Source organism: Salvelinus namaycush, chromosome 8 (genome assembly GCF_016432855.1).
Source record: "Salvelinus namaycush isolate Seneca chromosome 8, SaNama_1.0, whole genome shotgun sequence".
Lineage (NCBI taxonomy): Eukaryota > Metazoa > Chordata > Actinopteri > Salmoniformes > Salmonidae > Salvelinus > Salvelinus namaycush.
In genome coordinates this window covers 15,309,669-15,325,308 of record NC_052314.1, presented here as the reverse complement: position 1 = coordinate 15,325,308, position 15,640 = coordinate 15,309,669, and the positions used below count along the sequence as shown (strand labels likewise).

General features: G+C 41.9%; 1 protein-coding gene across 20 annotated transcripts in view; it reads left to right on the top strand.

Moving 5' to 3' along the window:
• The window catches only part of celf5a (cugbp, Elav-like family member 5a), a 362,637-nt gene that overhangs the window by 335,653 nt on the left and 11,344 nt on the right, over positions 1 to 15,640 (top strand). For 18 of the 20 annotated variants that reach the window (XM_038999337.1, XM_038999326.1, XM_038999335.1 and 15 more), the window contains 2 exons: positions 6,044 to 6,181; positions 9,594 to 9,612. In XM_038999337.1, coding sequence (XP_038855265.1) covers positions 6,044 to 6,181; positions 9,594 to 9,612 — 157 coding nt within the window. Of the gene's footprint in view, positions 1 to 6,043; positions 6,182 to 9,593; positions 9,613 to 13,176; positions 13,181 to 15,640 lie in introns of all 20 variants that reach the window. The other 2 variants (XM_038999318.1, XM_038999327.1) reach the window with 2 other exon arrangements.

The following is a 15,640-nucleotide window of genomic DNA, read 5'->3' as shown; positions in this document are numbered from 1 at the left end:
ATGGGGGCCAGTATGAAATGTGTAAATTGACCGTCCCAGAGTAATTGCGAGGCCATCTCTGTGCTCTCTCCAGTAAAACTCATGCCTTCATTACAATTCATGAAATGCAGCCCATACCCGGGAAATGTGAAGAAATGCAAATATTTCAGGAGTGGTGGAGGCGGTGGTGGTCTGCTGGGAGAGCATTGTGTCCCGCTCAGGTTGGCCATGACTCTTACTTACTGTGGCAGAGCCCCACGCACCCCATCACACACACACACTCACACACATATACATATGCATACACACACAGCTACATACTCTGTCACTAACTCTATGTCACACAACAACATGTGTCTTGTTTTTCCAGGCACTGCTGCAGCATGACAATGAGGTGGGTACATGCAAATCCATTGCTTAAGTTTTGTGAATGATACGTTTCTAGTCATGTTAGATATTTGATCATTATAGTTACATTTATTAGATATTAGTTACAGTCATTATAGTTACATTTATTAGATATTAGTTACAGTCATCATAGTTCCATTTATTAGATATTAGTTACAGTCATTATAGTTCCATTTATTAGATATTAGTTACAGTCTTTAACTGCAACAGGGTGATACACTTTAAATGTTTCTTTACTTTTTAATAAACTACTACACCCTCCCAAGAAGAAAACCCACAATGACAGAGAATAACTTTATCTCAGAAGATCCTGTATGTATTCCTCCTTTCGTTTGCCAGTATATATAGCTAGCTATGGAATACAGACATCTACAGGGATCCTATATATACACACAGTACAGTAAAATGCAAATTCAAAGAGCTGCTTCACAAATACAGCAGTGGATAGGATTATGGAGTGTAGCTGACAGCCTGTAAATTGGATTTTAGTCAAACCAGGGAAGGGGGGGATACAACACTGACAACATGTGCCAAAAATGAGAAATGTGCCATTTTCAAGATAGACGCAGCACTGTTCTGACAGATGACATCCCATTTGTGATTTCACGAAACATAGGGAGAGAGAAGGAAGATAGTCCTATACCATTCCAAATGGCTGATAATAGTTGTTTTAAAGAAGCAGTGTAAATACACGAAAAAACGAGCTACCTATTTTTCCCTGTCGTCTGTCAATAGACATGGAGCATATTTGTACATGATTTGAGTCCCTACTTCCTCTCATCTCAATCCATGTGTATATTCTTAAGAACAGCCATTTCAGCTTGCTGAATTTTTTACAATTTATTTAACCTTTATTTAACTAGGCAAGTCAGTTAAGAACAAATTCTTATTTACAATGACGGCCTACCCCAGCCAAACCCTAACTGGGACGAGGCTGGGCCAATTGTGTACCGCCATATGGGACTCCCAATCACAGCCAGTTGTGATACAGCCTGGAATCAAACCAGGGTCTGTAGTGACGCCTCTAGCACTGAGATGCAGTGCTTTAGACCGCTGCGCCACTCGGGAGCCCCAATCCCGAGTCAGTGTGAGAAGGGAAGGCTTGGAGATGTGCGACACTAGAGGCACAAAATCACCCAAAAAGATGTATTAGCTTGAATGTGCGAAAAATGTATGACTTGAGAAAGGAGTTGTTTTAACAATGTGCAATTGGTAAAGTTATGTGTGGGTAGATGTAGGAGGCACATGAGTGTAATACTCACATTGACAAACATTGCCCCCTGTTGGAACTAGTCAGAATACATATAGCTGATGCTTTTCAACACAACCCAACCTAACAGATCAGGAAATGATCAACTATAAAAACTAAATGTAAATTGAGAATGTGTTTTACAAAACATCCATGATAGAGAGGACCTAACAACTGATATTGAACTGATTTGCCTGTACTCTCGTCTAATCAACATCACCAGTCAGTTCCTTGCACAAGCAGGAACTATGCACAGCCAATAACTAGCAGGATGTTTTATATGATGCCTAATTAAAGGTCCCAAACACAATACAAGAGAGAAAACATTTATTTAGGTAAGGCAACTGTACGGATCTTGAAATTTCATTAAAAAATTATCTTATAAGTGTGACACCCTCCCAAACCGACACACACACACACACACACACACACACACACACACACACACACACACACACACACACACACACACACACACACACACACACACACACACACACACACACACACACACACACACAGCAAAGTGCAGCAGGGATTAAACAAACCCTATTAAACCCCACTAAGGAGATACATGATGGTAACAAATGAAGCCATTAAGCTCAGTCCAGGAAGTTGCAGTGGACTCCATTGTCTTCAGGTTTTCTCTGCTGGAGTGCACACCAGTCTGCAGTTTCAGGCAATCTGCAGGTCCAAGACCTCAATAACCGGGGTTTTCTCTTTTGCTTGCTTCACCGACCCCCCCCCCCCCCCCCCCCCCCCCCCCCCCCCCCCCCCCCCCCCCCCCCCCCCCCCCCCCCCCCACACACACACACACTTCTCCTCCCTAGCTCCCCCATTCTCTCCTCCTCCTCAGTACCTGTGCAGGACTGGCTGGAAGGGTCACATGTGACAGTGCTGAGAGTTAGCAAGTCACAGAGCAGTGCTACAGAGATAATTGCCATGTGATAAAGAGGTGATTGCCTGCTGGCGCCAGGGGAGAATAAAACCATCAGGTTGCAACAAAATAGCAGATGCCTGACAGTAAATGGATGCTGTAGCACGGGCAACTTTTTCCCTGCTTCTTTTCTTCTCCCTTTGTTTCTTTTCTTCTTTTCCTTTATTTTTCTTGTCGTAGCAAGAAAAGGTTATGGCCATGATGATGAAGACTTGGTTCAATGTAATTTAGCTCTTTGTCTGCCACAGACATTTTGCTATCTACTGCCGAGGATAAATATACCGTAGCAATGGCTTCTGAATGTGGATGAACGTTGTAGAAAAATAAAATTACTCTGAATATCTCTGTCAACACTTCCAGTTGGTTGACCAAATTACTCTGAATATCTCTGTCAACACTTCCAGTTGGTTGACCAAATTACTCTGAATATCTCTGTCAACACTTCCAGTTGGTTGACCAAATTACTCTGAATATCTCTGTCAACACTTCCAGTTGTGGACCAAATTACTCTGAATATCTCTGTCAACACTTCCAGTTGGTTGACCAAATTACTCTGAATATCTCTGTCAACACTTCCAGTTGGTTGACCAAATTACTCTGAATATCTCTGTCAACACTTCCAGTTGGTGGACCAAGGCTTTTTATCAGAGCCAGTTTGTATCTCCCACTCTCATTCCAACATAATTACAGGCCTGAGCTTCCAACTTTCTGCATTGTAATTCTGAAAAACATCACTGAATGCCATGGTGTTATGCATGACAGTCTGGCAGCTGACATGAAGGACTGCATTATCTATACAATGCATGTAAAGGAAGGGATATACGGAGGCCTTCCGCCCCACTCTGTTATTCTACCATCTAGGCCTTCTGCAGCTTTTATCAGCTTGTATAGGCCACTGGCAAATAGATTTCAAGCTCATTCAAGTAAGCCCAAGTCCCAAGAGCCTATTGAAAGCAGGCAGAAGAGCCTGAGAGGGGGACAAAAGCCAGTGACTGGTGTGACATATACAGGGGCCAATGAGATCAGAGGCCCTCTACCCCAAACCTACAACCCTAGTCTGATCTTAATGAGGGCATTAACACCATCCCTATCCTTCAGCAAGCACAGCTCTCACATTGACTGCCTCTCATTGTTTGTTTTCTTTGGTTTAGATGTCCTTTTCTGAACCCCTAAAATCGCAATTTATCTTATTCAGAGCAGAATGGATGATCCCCATTTGTCACGTTGATACAATTATGCAAATGACAAAAGGAGTTAATAGATAGCGCTGGTAAGGCATGTGGCTAATGGATGAGGTGCCAGCGGGACAGCCGCTTTGTGGCGGGACAGCCACTTTCAGGTTACCTGACAGGGGCATTGAGGGAAAATAATTGGCTTTTCCTATCCAGGGACTCCACGCAAATACAGGGAGAGTGGCATCTTCTGCCTCAACCGCACAATATGGTCATTAGCATCAGAGCTAGCTATAGTGGCGGAGTGATTTCTGCTTAGCTAAGTCAGACTCGGGGGGATCCACTTTTTCAACTGGACGGAGGGAGCTGTGGGTTATTAAACAGGAATAAGGAGCAATGGGATAGTCCCACCATGCTCATGTTTTTCCTCCAAATACTGTAGCTGCCTCCCTGAACATGAAGTACATGCCCCACACAATAGCATTGATTCCCCAGATAAACCCTCTAGTCCAGAGGTTGCAAACACCATTGTACAGTGATGGATTTTCTCTGGAATTAGGCCCTCTGCACTGCAGAGAGAAAACTAAGAGCAGAAATACTAGGTATGTGTGTGTGGGGGTATATTCTAGGCAGTATTGGATAGAGAATGGGTTTAGCTGTGTGTGTGTTAATGCTAAGTGGTAGAGGGTGTCAGCCCAGTTCTTTAACAGTGTGTCCAGTATAAATGGACTGCCATTACAGGTCGCTGCTAATGACACGCCAGTGGCACCGCAGCAAATGAAAAAGAGCTCAACGAGCGCAGCCACTGAGAGATGTCACTGCCCCTCCACTTTACCTTACACAACCAGAGAGGGACACTCACAGAGAAGTTTGACAAAGGAAGATAAATGCAATTCAATTCAATTCTCCCTAGAGATAGGAATAATATGCACATGTCAATCCGTTGATTTAAATGAGCCCAACAGACAGCTATTGAACCATTCCTTCAGCTGCTGACAGCCCACTCACTGTGAGGATAGACAGATTCACTAAACATCGCTTTACAGACTTTTATCCCCTTCCCATTATTTTATTCCGCTCTCCTTTCTGTTCACTTTCATGCACTATCCATCCATCAACTCCCATCTCTCTCTCTCTCTCTCTCTCTCTCTCTCTCTCTCTCTCTCTCTCTCTCTCTCTCTCTCTCTCTCTCTCTCTCTCACTCACCATCCATACTAATTTTCCTCTGTTCTCCCACCATCCATACTAATCTTTCTCTGTTCTCCCACCATCCATACTAATCTTTCTCTGTTCTCCCACCATCCATACTAATCTTTCTCTGTTCTCCCACCATCCATACTAATCTTTCTCTGTTCTCCCACCATCCATACTAATCTTTCTCTGTTCTCCCACCATCCATACTAATCTTTCTCTGTTCTCCCACCATCCATACTAATCTTTCTCTGTTCTCCCACCATCCATACTAATCTTTCTCTGTTCTCCCACCATCCATACTAATCTTTCTCTGTACTCCCACCATCCATACTAATCTTTCTCTGTTCTCCCACCATCCATACTAATCTTTCTCTGTTCTCCCACCATCCATACTAATCTTTCTCTGTTCTCCCACCATCCATACTAATCTTTCTCTGTTCTCCCACCATCCATACTAATCTTTCTCTGTTCTCCCACCATCCATACTAATCTTTCTCTGTTCTCCCACCATCCATACTAATCTTTCTCTGTTCTCCCACCATCCATACTAATCTTTCTCTGTTCTCCCACCATCCATACTAATCTTTCTCTGTTCTCCCACCATCCATACTAATCTTTCTCTGTTCTCCCACCATCCATACTAATCTTTCTCTGTTCTCCCACCATCCATACTAATCTTCCTCTGTTCTCCCACCATCCATACTAATCTTTCTCTGTTCTCCCACCATCCATACTAATCTTTCTCTGTTCTCCCACCATCCATACTAATCTTTCTCTGTTCTCCCACCATCCATTCATCTTTCTCTGTACTCCCACCATCCATACTAATCTTTCTCTGTACTCCCACCATCCATACTAATCTTTCTCTGTTCTCCCACCATCCATACTAATCTTTCTCTGTACTCCCACCATCCATTCATCTTTCTCTGTACTCCCACCATCCATACTAATCTTTCTCTGTTCTCCCACCATCCATACTAATCTTTCTCTGTACTCCCACCATCCATTCATCTTTCTCTGTACTCCCACCATCCATACTAATCTTTCTCTGTTCTCCCACCATCCATACTAATCTCGCTCCATCTCTCCCTCCTGTTCCCCCAGCTCATGCAGCAACAGGCAGCCATCATGGCAGCGAGCCACGGGGGCTACCTGACTCCCAGCGTGGCCTTCCCCGCCACCCAGATTCACCAGATGGGGGCGCTCAACATCAATGGTCTCCAACACAACTCCATGACCCCAGTGTCGGCTGAATTTCATCAGGCGCTGGGTGAGCAATGCGTTTCATTCCCTTTGTGTGAGTGTTTGTGTGAGTGCGTGTGAGTGTGGGGAGAGGGAACTCAGACTGCAGCAAGGCCAAGAGAAAAAGTAGATTTATCCTGCCTACTACTGATAATCCCAAATTATTCAGTTAGAGAAAAATGTAATCTGATGTGATTTGCATATTTATGTTGTGTATGCAGATATATTTTGGTGCGGTAAATCGAATCGGGAGCATAATAGATTTGTTACAGGTACAGGCACTAATTTCCCCTCCGTCACTGGTTGAATCAATGTTGTTTCCACATCATTTCAATGAAATTACATTGAACCAACGTGGAATAAATGTTGAATTGACGTCTGTGCCCAGTGGGGATCTGCATGCAATTCCCTCTGTTTTCCATTACAAACGGCCCCATCATTCTATACAGACACATTACAGAGGACTTTGAGATAGCTACTGCATAACATTTGCTTATTCAGCAAAACTTCATTTTTGTCAACCTGAGGAATCCACAAGATCTTCTCTTACAAAGCATGCATCGAAATGAATAATACACAAGTCTTTGTTGTGTTTATTTGTATTTTTCCCGACATTGCAGTATTGTGACTTTGGTAACTGTATAACTGAATAACTGTATATCAATGAGGGAATCAACAGTTAAGATGGTGCATCAGTCTGACATGACACACTTTGAAGCACCTTTACTTTCTACTGTGAAAATCAATATCACAGAATGGATTCTGTCAGTGACCATCTCTCTCTCTCTCTCTCTCTCTCTCTCTCTCTCTCTCTCTCTCTCTCTCTCTCTCTCGCTCTCTCTCTCTCTCTCTCTCTCTCTCTCTCTCTCTCTCTCTCTCTCTCTCTCTCTCTCTCTCTCTCTCTCTCTCTCTCTCTCTCTCTCTCTCTCTCTCTCTCTCTCTCTGACATGGTTTAATGCATGTATGTATGATGGAACATGCCAATATACACGTGCTGTTTACTGTATATGTATATGCACTCATTTGCAAAGTTAAGTTGTTGGAGGAGGCTGGAGAGGGGCTATTTGTCAAATATTTACAGTGACATTTTTAGTGCAAAGTGGGCACTTTTTTACACACGGATAATCAATCAAAGAAAGTGATTAAAAGTGTAGCTGAGGGGCTTCTTCTCTGTTGATAATACAGGACAGAATTACACTGCATTGTGTGTGTTGTGTTTGACTGCAGTATAATACCACTGTGATGAAAGAACAAGAGACGGGACCACCGCATGTACTTTATATGCACATATTGTATGGACTATGTGTGCAGTAAATACATAATACCGATTTGAAATATACAAAAGTGCATAGTCAATGCCAGGATATATAAAAATATATTATTTCATATAAATGTAACCTTCTCAAAGGGCCTCATGATATCTGTATGATATTCATAACCAAAACAGGCTTTTGTGGGGGGGGGGGGGGGTTGAGTCAGTGATGTATCAATCCACAATGCAAGGAGCTTAATGAATGGGCCTGTAGTATTGAAAAGAACTCACCATGGTGTGTGTTCTGGAACCCTGGTGTAGGTTCTGGAACTCTGGTGTGTGTTCTGGAACCCTGGTGTGTGTTCTGGAACCCTGGTGTGTGTTCTAGAGGTGGACACGCTTCAGTGTAAACTACAGTCTGCTGATGACCTTATTATTGAATCCAATGCGTTATTAATCCCAGCAAGAACAGATGGCTTTTCTTGAATTTCCAAAGACTACAATAAATATGAAATACATGTTTATTTAATAAATGAATTCATTCATTGGCGTTTGTTCTGGTAGGCAGCAGACTGGTGTATGTATGCAGCAGCAGACTGGTGTATGTACGCAGCAGCAGACTGGTGTATGTACGCAGCAGCAGACTGGTGTATGTATGCAGCAGCAGACTGGTGTATGTACGCAGCAGCAGACTGGTGTATGTACGCAGCAGCAGACTGGTGTATGTACGCAGCAGCAGACTGGTGTATGTACGCAGCAGCAGACTGGTGTATGTACGCAGCAGCAGACTGGTGTATGTACGCAGCAGCAGACTGGTGTATGTACGCAGCAGCAGACTGGTGTATGTACGCAGCAGCAGACTGGTGTATGTACGCAGCAGCAGACTGGTGTATGTACGCAGCAGCAGACTAGTGTATGTACGCAGCAGCAGACGGGTGTATGTACGCAGCAGCAGACTGGTGTATATCTGCAGCAGCCTCCCCTTTCACATGTCGACCAGCCCATTACTTATTTAGAGTTCATTGAAGGAACACATGACATTACTGGCAAGGCTGTCTGTTTAAGGGGGCTGAGAGTTTCTACAGCCATTCAGAGACTTTGGGACTAATGCTCTAAATAAGTGGAATAATTCATTGTAACGTCAAAGACATGCTTTCATATTCTTTAGTGATGCTGACCCTCTGGGAGTGGTTTAAATGTATGCATCAAGTTGGTCTCATGGACTCTTATCTTGATTCCATGCATTGCCACTATACTTAGATATGTCCCACAATTCAGCTGTGCCAAATATGCGGCCTAGACATCAACTATAAAAAGTGTGAGCCTCTATCTTGATAACCTTAGCCTAAATCTCTCTTTAAGAACTGGAGATGTGCATAACATATCAGTGGCTGATGACAGGTGCCTCACTAAATCCCGCAATGCAGTGCCTGCATTTCCATAGACCACAAACAGTGCCGTAAAGATTACCATTCAAAGCCTGCCTGATCTTGAGGTAAACGTGGAGCATTATCCTCTTTTGTAATGATCTGAATCACCTCTGCGCCCACCTACCTATCATTGTGCCATAAAAACACAACAACATCAATAAAGCTTGTGTAGGACAGCCAAAAAAGTTTAGAGAGCCTCAAAGGTTAAAACCTTTTACAGCTGTGGGCTAAATCAGTGTCACACAAAGTGTTTCTTGGTAGTCTTAAACAAATCTACTTTGAAATAAAAGTATACACCTCACACACATGGTTATGGGCTTTAAAAAAGAAAACACCTGTACCATTTGTATTTGTATTTATTATGGAGGCAGCAGCTACTCTTCCTGGGGTGCAGCAAAATTAAGGAAGTTTATAAAAAATTTAAAACATACTGTGTGCTCTCTGTCCCCTACTCCACCACTACCACATATATACAGTACAAAAATCCATGTGTTTGTGTGTGTATAGTGCGTATAATATTGTGTGTGTGTGTATGCATGTATCTGTGCCTATGTTTGTGTTGCTTTACAGTACCCGCTGTTCCATAAGGTGTTTTTTTAATCTGGTTTTTAAATCTAATTGTATTGCTTGCATGAGTTACTTGATGTGGAATAGAGTTCCATGTAGTCATGGCTCTATTTAGTACTGTGTGCATGCCAAAGTCTGTTCTGGACTTGGGGACTGTGAAGAGACCTCTGGTGGCATGTCTCGTGGGGTATGCATGGGTGTCCGAGCTGTGTGTCAGTAGTTCAAACAGACAGCTCGGTGCATCACAACATGTCAATACCTCTCACAAATACAAGTAGTGATGAAGTCAATCTCTCCTCCACTTTGAGCCAGGAGAGATTGACATACATATTATTAATATTAGCTGTCTGTGTACATCCAAGGGCCAGCCGTGCTGCCCTATTCTGAACCAATTGCAATTCTCCTAAGTAATTTTTTGTGGCTCCTGACCACATGACAGAACAGTAGTCCAGGTGCGACAAAACTAGGGCCTGTAGGACCTGCCTTGTTGACAGTGCTGTCAAGAAGGTAGAGCAGCGCCTTATCATGGACAGACTTCTCCCCATCTTAGCTACTGTTGTATCAATATGTTTTGACCAGGACAGTTTACAATCCAGGGTAACTCCCAGCAGTTTAGTCACCTTAACTTGCTCAATTTCCACATTATTTATTACAAGATTTTGTTGAGGTTTAGGGTTTAGTGACTGATTTGTACCAAATACAATTATTTTAGTTTTTTAAATATTTAGGACTAACTTATTCCTTGCCACCCACTCTGATATGAACTGCAACTCTTTGTTAAGTGTTGCAGTCATTTCAGCTGCTGTAGTAGCTGACATGTATAGTGCTGAGTCATCCGCATACATAGACACTCTGGCTTTCCTCAAAGCCAGTGGCATGTCATTAGTAAAGATTGAAAAAAGTAATGGGCCTAGACAGCTACCCTGGGGAATTCCTGATTCTACCTGGATTATGTTGGAAAGTCTTCAATTAAAGAACACCTTCTGTGTTCTGTTAGACAGGTAACTCTTCATCCACGATATAGCAGGGTGTGTAAAGCCATAACACATAAGTTTTGCCAGCAGCAGACTATGATCGATAATGTCAAAGGCCGCACTCAAGTCTAACAAAACAGCCACCACAATTTATTTATCATCAATTTCTTTCAGCCAATCATCAGTCATTTGTGTAAGTGCTGTGCTTGTTGAATGTCCATCTCTATAAGCGTACTGAAAGTTTGTTGTCAATTTATTTACTGTAAAATAGTGTTGTATCTGGTCAAACACAATTTTTACCAGAGGTTTACTAAGGATTGGTAACAGGCTGATTGGTCAGCTATTTGAGCCATTAAAGGGGGCTTTACTATTGTTAGGTAGCGGAATGACTTTTGCTTCCCTCCAAGCCTGAGGGCACACACTTTCTAGTCTTAAATTGAAGATGTGGCAAATAGGAGTGGCAATATCGAATGCTATTATCCTCAGTCATTTTCCATCCAAGTTGTCAGACCCCGGTGGCATGTCATTGTTGATAGACAACAATACTTTTTTCACCTCTTCCACAGTAACTTTACGGAATTTAAAATTACGATGCTTGTCTTTCATAATTTGGTCAGATATACTTGGATGTGTAGTGGCAGCATTTGTTGCTGGCATGTTATGCCTAAGTTTGCTAGTCTTGCCAATGAAAAAAATCATTCAAGTAGTTGGCAATATCAGTTGGTTTTGTGATGAATGAGCCATCTGTTTCATTGAATGATGGAGCTGAGTTTGCCTTTTTTCCCAGAATTTAATTTAAGGTGCTACAAAGCTTTTTACTATCATTCTTTATTTCATTTATCTTGGTTTCATAGTGTAGTTTCTTCTTATTTTTATTCAATTTAGTCACATGATTTCTCAATTTGCAATAAGTTTGCCAATCGGTTGAGCAGCCAGACTTATTTGCCATTCCTTTTGCCTCATCCCTCTCAACCATACAATTGTTCAATTCCTCATCAATCCACGGGGATTTAACATTTTTTACAGTCATTTTCTTAATGAGTGCATGCTTATTAGCCACTGGAATAAGCAATTTCAGTTTCTGTTTGCTCCTCATTACACACCATGGATCAACAGATATTCTTTACATCAATAACATAGGAATCACTACAAAACTTATTGTATGACCTCTTATACACTATATTAGGCCCAGCCTTTGGAACTTTGGTTTTCCTAGATGGCTATTGGCTATTATATTGTGATCACTACATCCGATGGATCTGGATACTGCTTTAGAGCACAATTCTGCAGCATAAGCGAAGATGTGATCAATATATATTGATGATTTCATTCCTGTGCTGTTTGTAACTACCCTGGTAGGTTGACTGATAACCTGAACAAGGTTGCAGGCACTGGTTACAGTTTGAAGCTTTTTCTTGAGTGGGCAGCTTGATGAAAGCCAGTCAATATTTAAATCACCCAGAAAATATACCTCTCTGTTGATATCACATACGTTATCAACCATTTCACAGTTGTTATCCAGATACTGACTGGTAGCATTTGGTGGTCTATATATGTCAGATTTAGTCTTTATATACAATACCGTTCAAAAGTTTGGGGTCACTTAGAAATGTCCTTGTTTTCCATGAAATATAGTCAAGACGTTGACAAGGTTATAAATAATGATTTTTAATTGAAATAGTAATTGTGTCCTTCAAACTTTGCTTTCGTCAAAGAATACTCCATTTGCAGCAATTACAGCCTTTGGCAGACCTTTGGCATTCTAGTTCTCAATTTGTTGAGGTAATCTGAAGAGATTTCACCCCATACTTCCTGAAGCACCTCCCACAAGTTGGATTGACTTAATAGGCACTTCTTATGTACCTTACGGTCAAGCTTCTCCCACAACAGCTCAATAGGGTTGAGATCCGGTGACTGTGTTGGCCACTCCATTATAGACAGAATACCAGCTGAATGCTTCTTCCCTAAATAGTTATTGCATAGTTTGGAGCTTTGCTTTGGGTCATTGTCCTGTTGTAGGAGGAAATTGGCTCCAATTAAGCACCGTCCACAGGGTATGGCATGGCATTGCAAAATGGAGTGATAGCCTTCCTTCTTCAAGATCCCTTTTACCCTGTACAAATCTCCCACTTGACCACCACCAAAGCACCCCAAAAACATCACATTGCCTCCACCATGCTTGACAGATGGCGTCAAGCAATCCTCCAGCATCTTTTCATTTTTTCTGTGTCTCACGAATGTTCTTCTTTGTGATCAGAACACCTCAAACTTAGATGAGTCTGTCCTTAACACTTTTTTACAATCTTCCTCTGTCCAGTGTCTGTGTTCTTTTGCCCATCTTAATCTTTTCTTTTTATTGGCCAGTCTGAGATGTGGCTTTTTCTTTGCAACTCTGCATCTCAAATCTGTTGACGTTGAGACTGGTGTTTTGCGGGTATTATTTAATGAAGCTGCCAGTTGAGGTCTTGTGAGGCGTCTGTTTCTCAAACTAGACACTCTAATGTACTTATCCTCTTGCTCAGCTGTGCACCGGGGCCTCCCACTCCTCTTTCTATTCTGATTAGAGCCAGTTTGCACTGTTCTGTGAAGGGAGTAGTGCACAGCGTTGTATGAGATCTTCAGTTTCTTGGCAATTTCTTGCATGGAATAGCCTTAATTTCTCAAGAATAGACTGATGAGTTTCAGAAGAAAGGTCTTTGTTTCTGCCCATTTTGAGCCTGTATTCGAACCCATAAATGCTGATGCTCCAGATACTCAACTAGTCTAAAGAAGGCTAGTTTTATTGCTTCTTTAATCAGAACAACAATTTTCAGCTGTGCTAACATAATTGCAAAAGGGTTTTCTAATGATCAATTAGCCTTTTAAAATGATAAACTTGGATTAGCTAGCACAACGTGCCATTGGAACACAGGAGTGATGGTTGCTGATAATGGGTCTCTGTACGCCTATGTAGATATTCCATAAGAAATCTGCCATTTCCAGCTTCAATAGTCATTTACAACATTAACAACGTCTACACTGTATTTCTGATCAGTTTGATGTTATTTTAATGGACAAAAAATGAGCTTTTCTTTCAAAACAAGGACATTTCTAAGTGACCCTAACTTTTGAACGGTAGTGTACATCACAGAAGACTGAAATGTAAGCAAAACTGTTTGACAAAGAAACACCGGATTTTTGCTTTATGTTATTTTATATCATCTTTATTAATTATGAAAATATGAAAAATATGAATAACATTCCACCCATGAGGCCAAAGAGGGTGCTTTTGGTCATTGACTGCAGGAAAGGGCCACGGGGAGTTCTCTGAAAACAATGAAACATCCATTTGATCAACAGATGTAAAGCATTTCAGCTTGATGGCGCATAAGCAGCCGGCCAGATGGTTGACTTGATTAGAGCATGTGTCCTTACAATGATACATGATGATGCTTATTGAAAATAATGTTCAGCAGGTGCACTTCCTGAGCTACAAAAGAAATCAAAATGAAACGGTAAAAAAAGATGTACCGATCCCAGGGGATAGATAGGGGGAGGGGTGTGAAAGGAAAATGGCAGTCAAGAGTGCTTTGTTAGGTCAATCACATGAGCAGGAAGTGTATAATCAAAGTCACATAATGTTATGTTCCAGAGCGCTGCACTACATGGGCTGAATGCATATGTTCCATGTAGGGCCCTGCCTAACCGCACTCCCATTCAATTCAGCCCTGACTGTGTCATTGATGAAAGTGGGTTTAGATTGGGGTCAAAAACATGATGCAGGACGATTCCACAAAGTGATTAATGCCACAGCTGAAGCTAATGAGCTGTTTGACATAGTGTTTGTGACCACCTGAAGGACTCCGTGCAGCACTACACCTCAGTGGGAATGGCTGCCTGGCTGCCTGACTGGGCTGCCTGCCTGTCTGACTGACTGGGCTGCCTGCCTGACTGGGCTGCCTGCCTGCCTGCCTGGGCTCAGGGCTGCCTCACCTTGGGTTGCTGTGTGTCACATTAGCCATGGGATTCCAGGTCAGACAGAATCCCCCTTTTGGCACAAGCCCCATTTGTCCTCCCAGGGTTGCTGCATACAGACCACGACACTGAATCACATTTTATAAAATATCTACCATATAAAGACTCACCATCATCTAAAATAGAGCTCCTTTTTTTAGGCTGGACTTCATCACATTACAATGGATAGGATTGTAATGATCAGTAGCAACATTTTGTAGATTTCTTGCTAACTTAATCTACACCAAGACCGTTTTACCTTCACATTTGAACAACTAGATTATATACGATTATATACGATTGCACCTAGTTTCTTAAATCAACGAAATGAAAACATCAGTTATGAATGCTTATTTCTTGCTTCACTAAGAGACTGTCCTTGTGTACATAATGACTGTGGTCCTCTCCAATATGGGTCCAGTGCTCCTTGTTGATTTGATAATTAGCATAATAAATACTTATTTTGCATATGGCTGGCCTCTTTCTCAGTGCAATCATAATAGGGTGTAAATCCACAATTTTCCCAAAGAATAGACTGCAATAATGTAAATGTAATTACGCTTTCATAGCATAAAACCAAGTGGACTATGTAGTAGAGTCACTTCATGGCATAATAACTGTAGAAAGCTGACAGATAAGACAGAGTTGTGTAATATAAGCAATCTCTTGACCCATAGCATCCTATTACACATTCTGGAGTACAAAACAACATGTCATTATTTTGGGCCAATGCCTTCAGTAAACAAGCATATGTATATTCACATGCTTGTGTGTGCTTTGCAAACACACGATGAATATGATTTTCACAATGTGAGGCTATATGTACGCTGGAGTATAAAATGAAATGTTTTGTTATGTATGGCACCATATGGAGAACAATCTTTGTCATGCTCAAGCTAGAAAGATATTTACTGAGGCCTGCTCCTAATATCTGAGCAGCAGGTGAACAAAAAGAATATGAGGCTAAATGAAATCATGTTCTCAGTATATTCTTTACAATCCCACCTGTCCATAGCGAAGTACTTATTGTATACCAAAGGTTTTGAGCAGTTTCACCCCCCAGAGATATACACTGAGTGTACAAAACATTTGGAACACCTTCCTAATATTGAGTTTTATCCCCCCCCCCCCCCCCCCCCCCCCCCCCTCCACACACACCCCTTTTGCCCTCAGAACAGCTACAATTTGTCAGGGTATGGACTCTACAGGTGTCGAAAGCGTTCCACAAGGATGCTGGCCCATG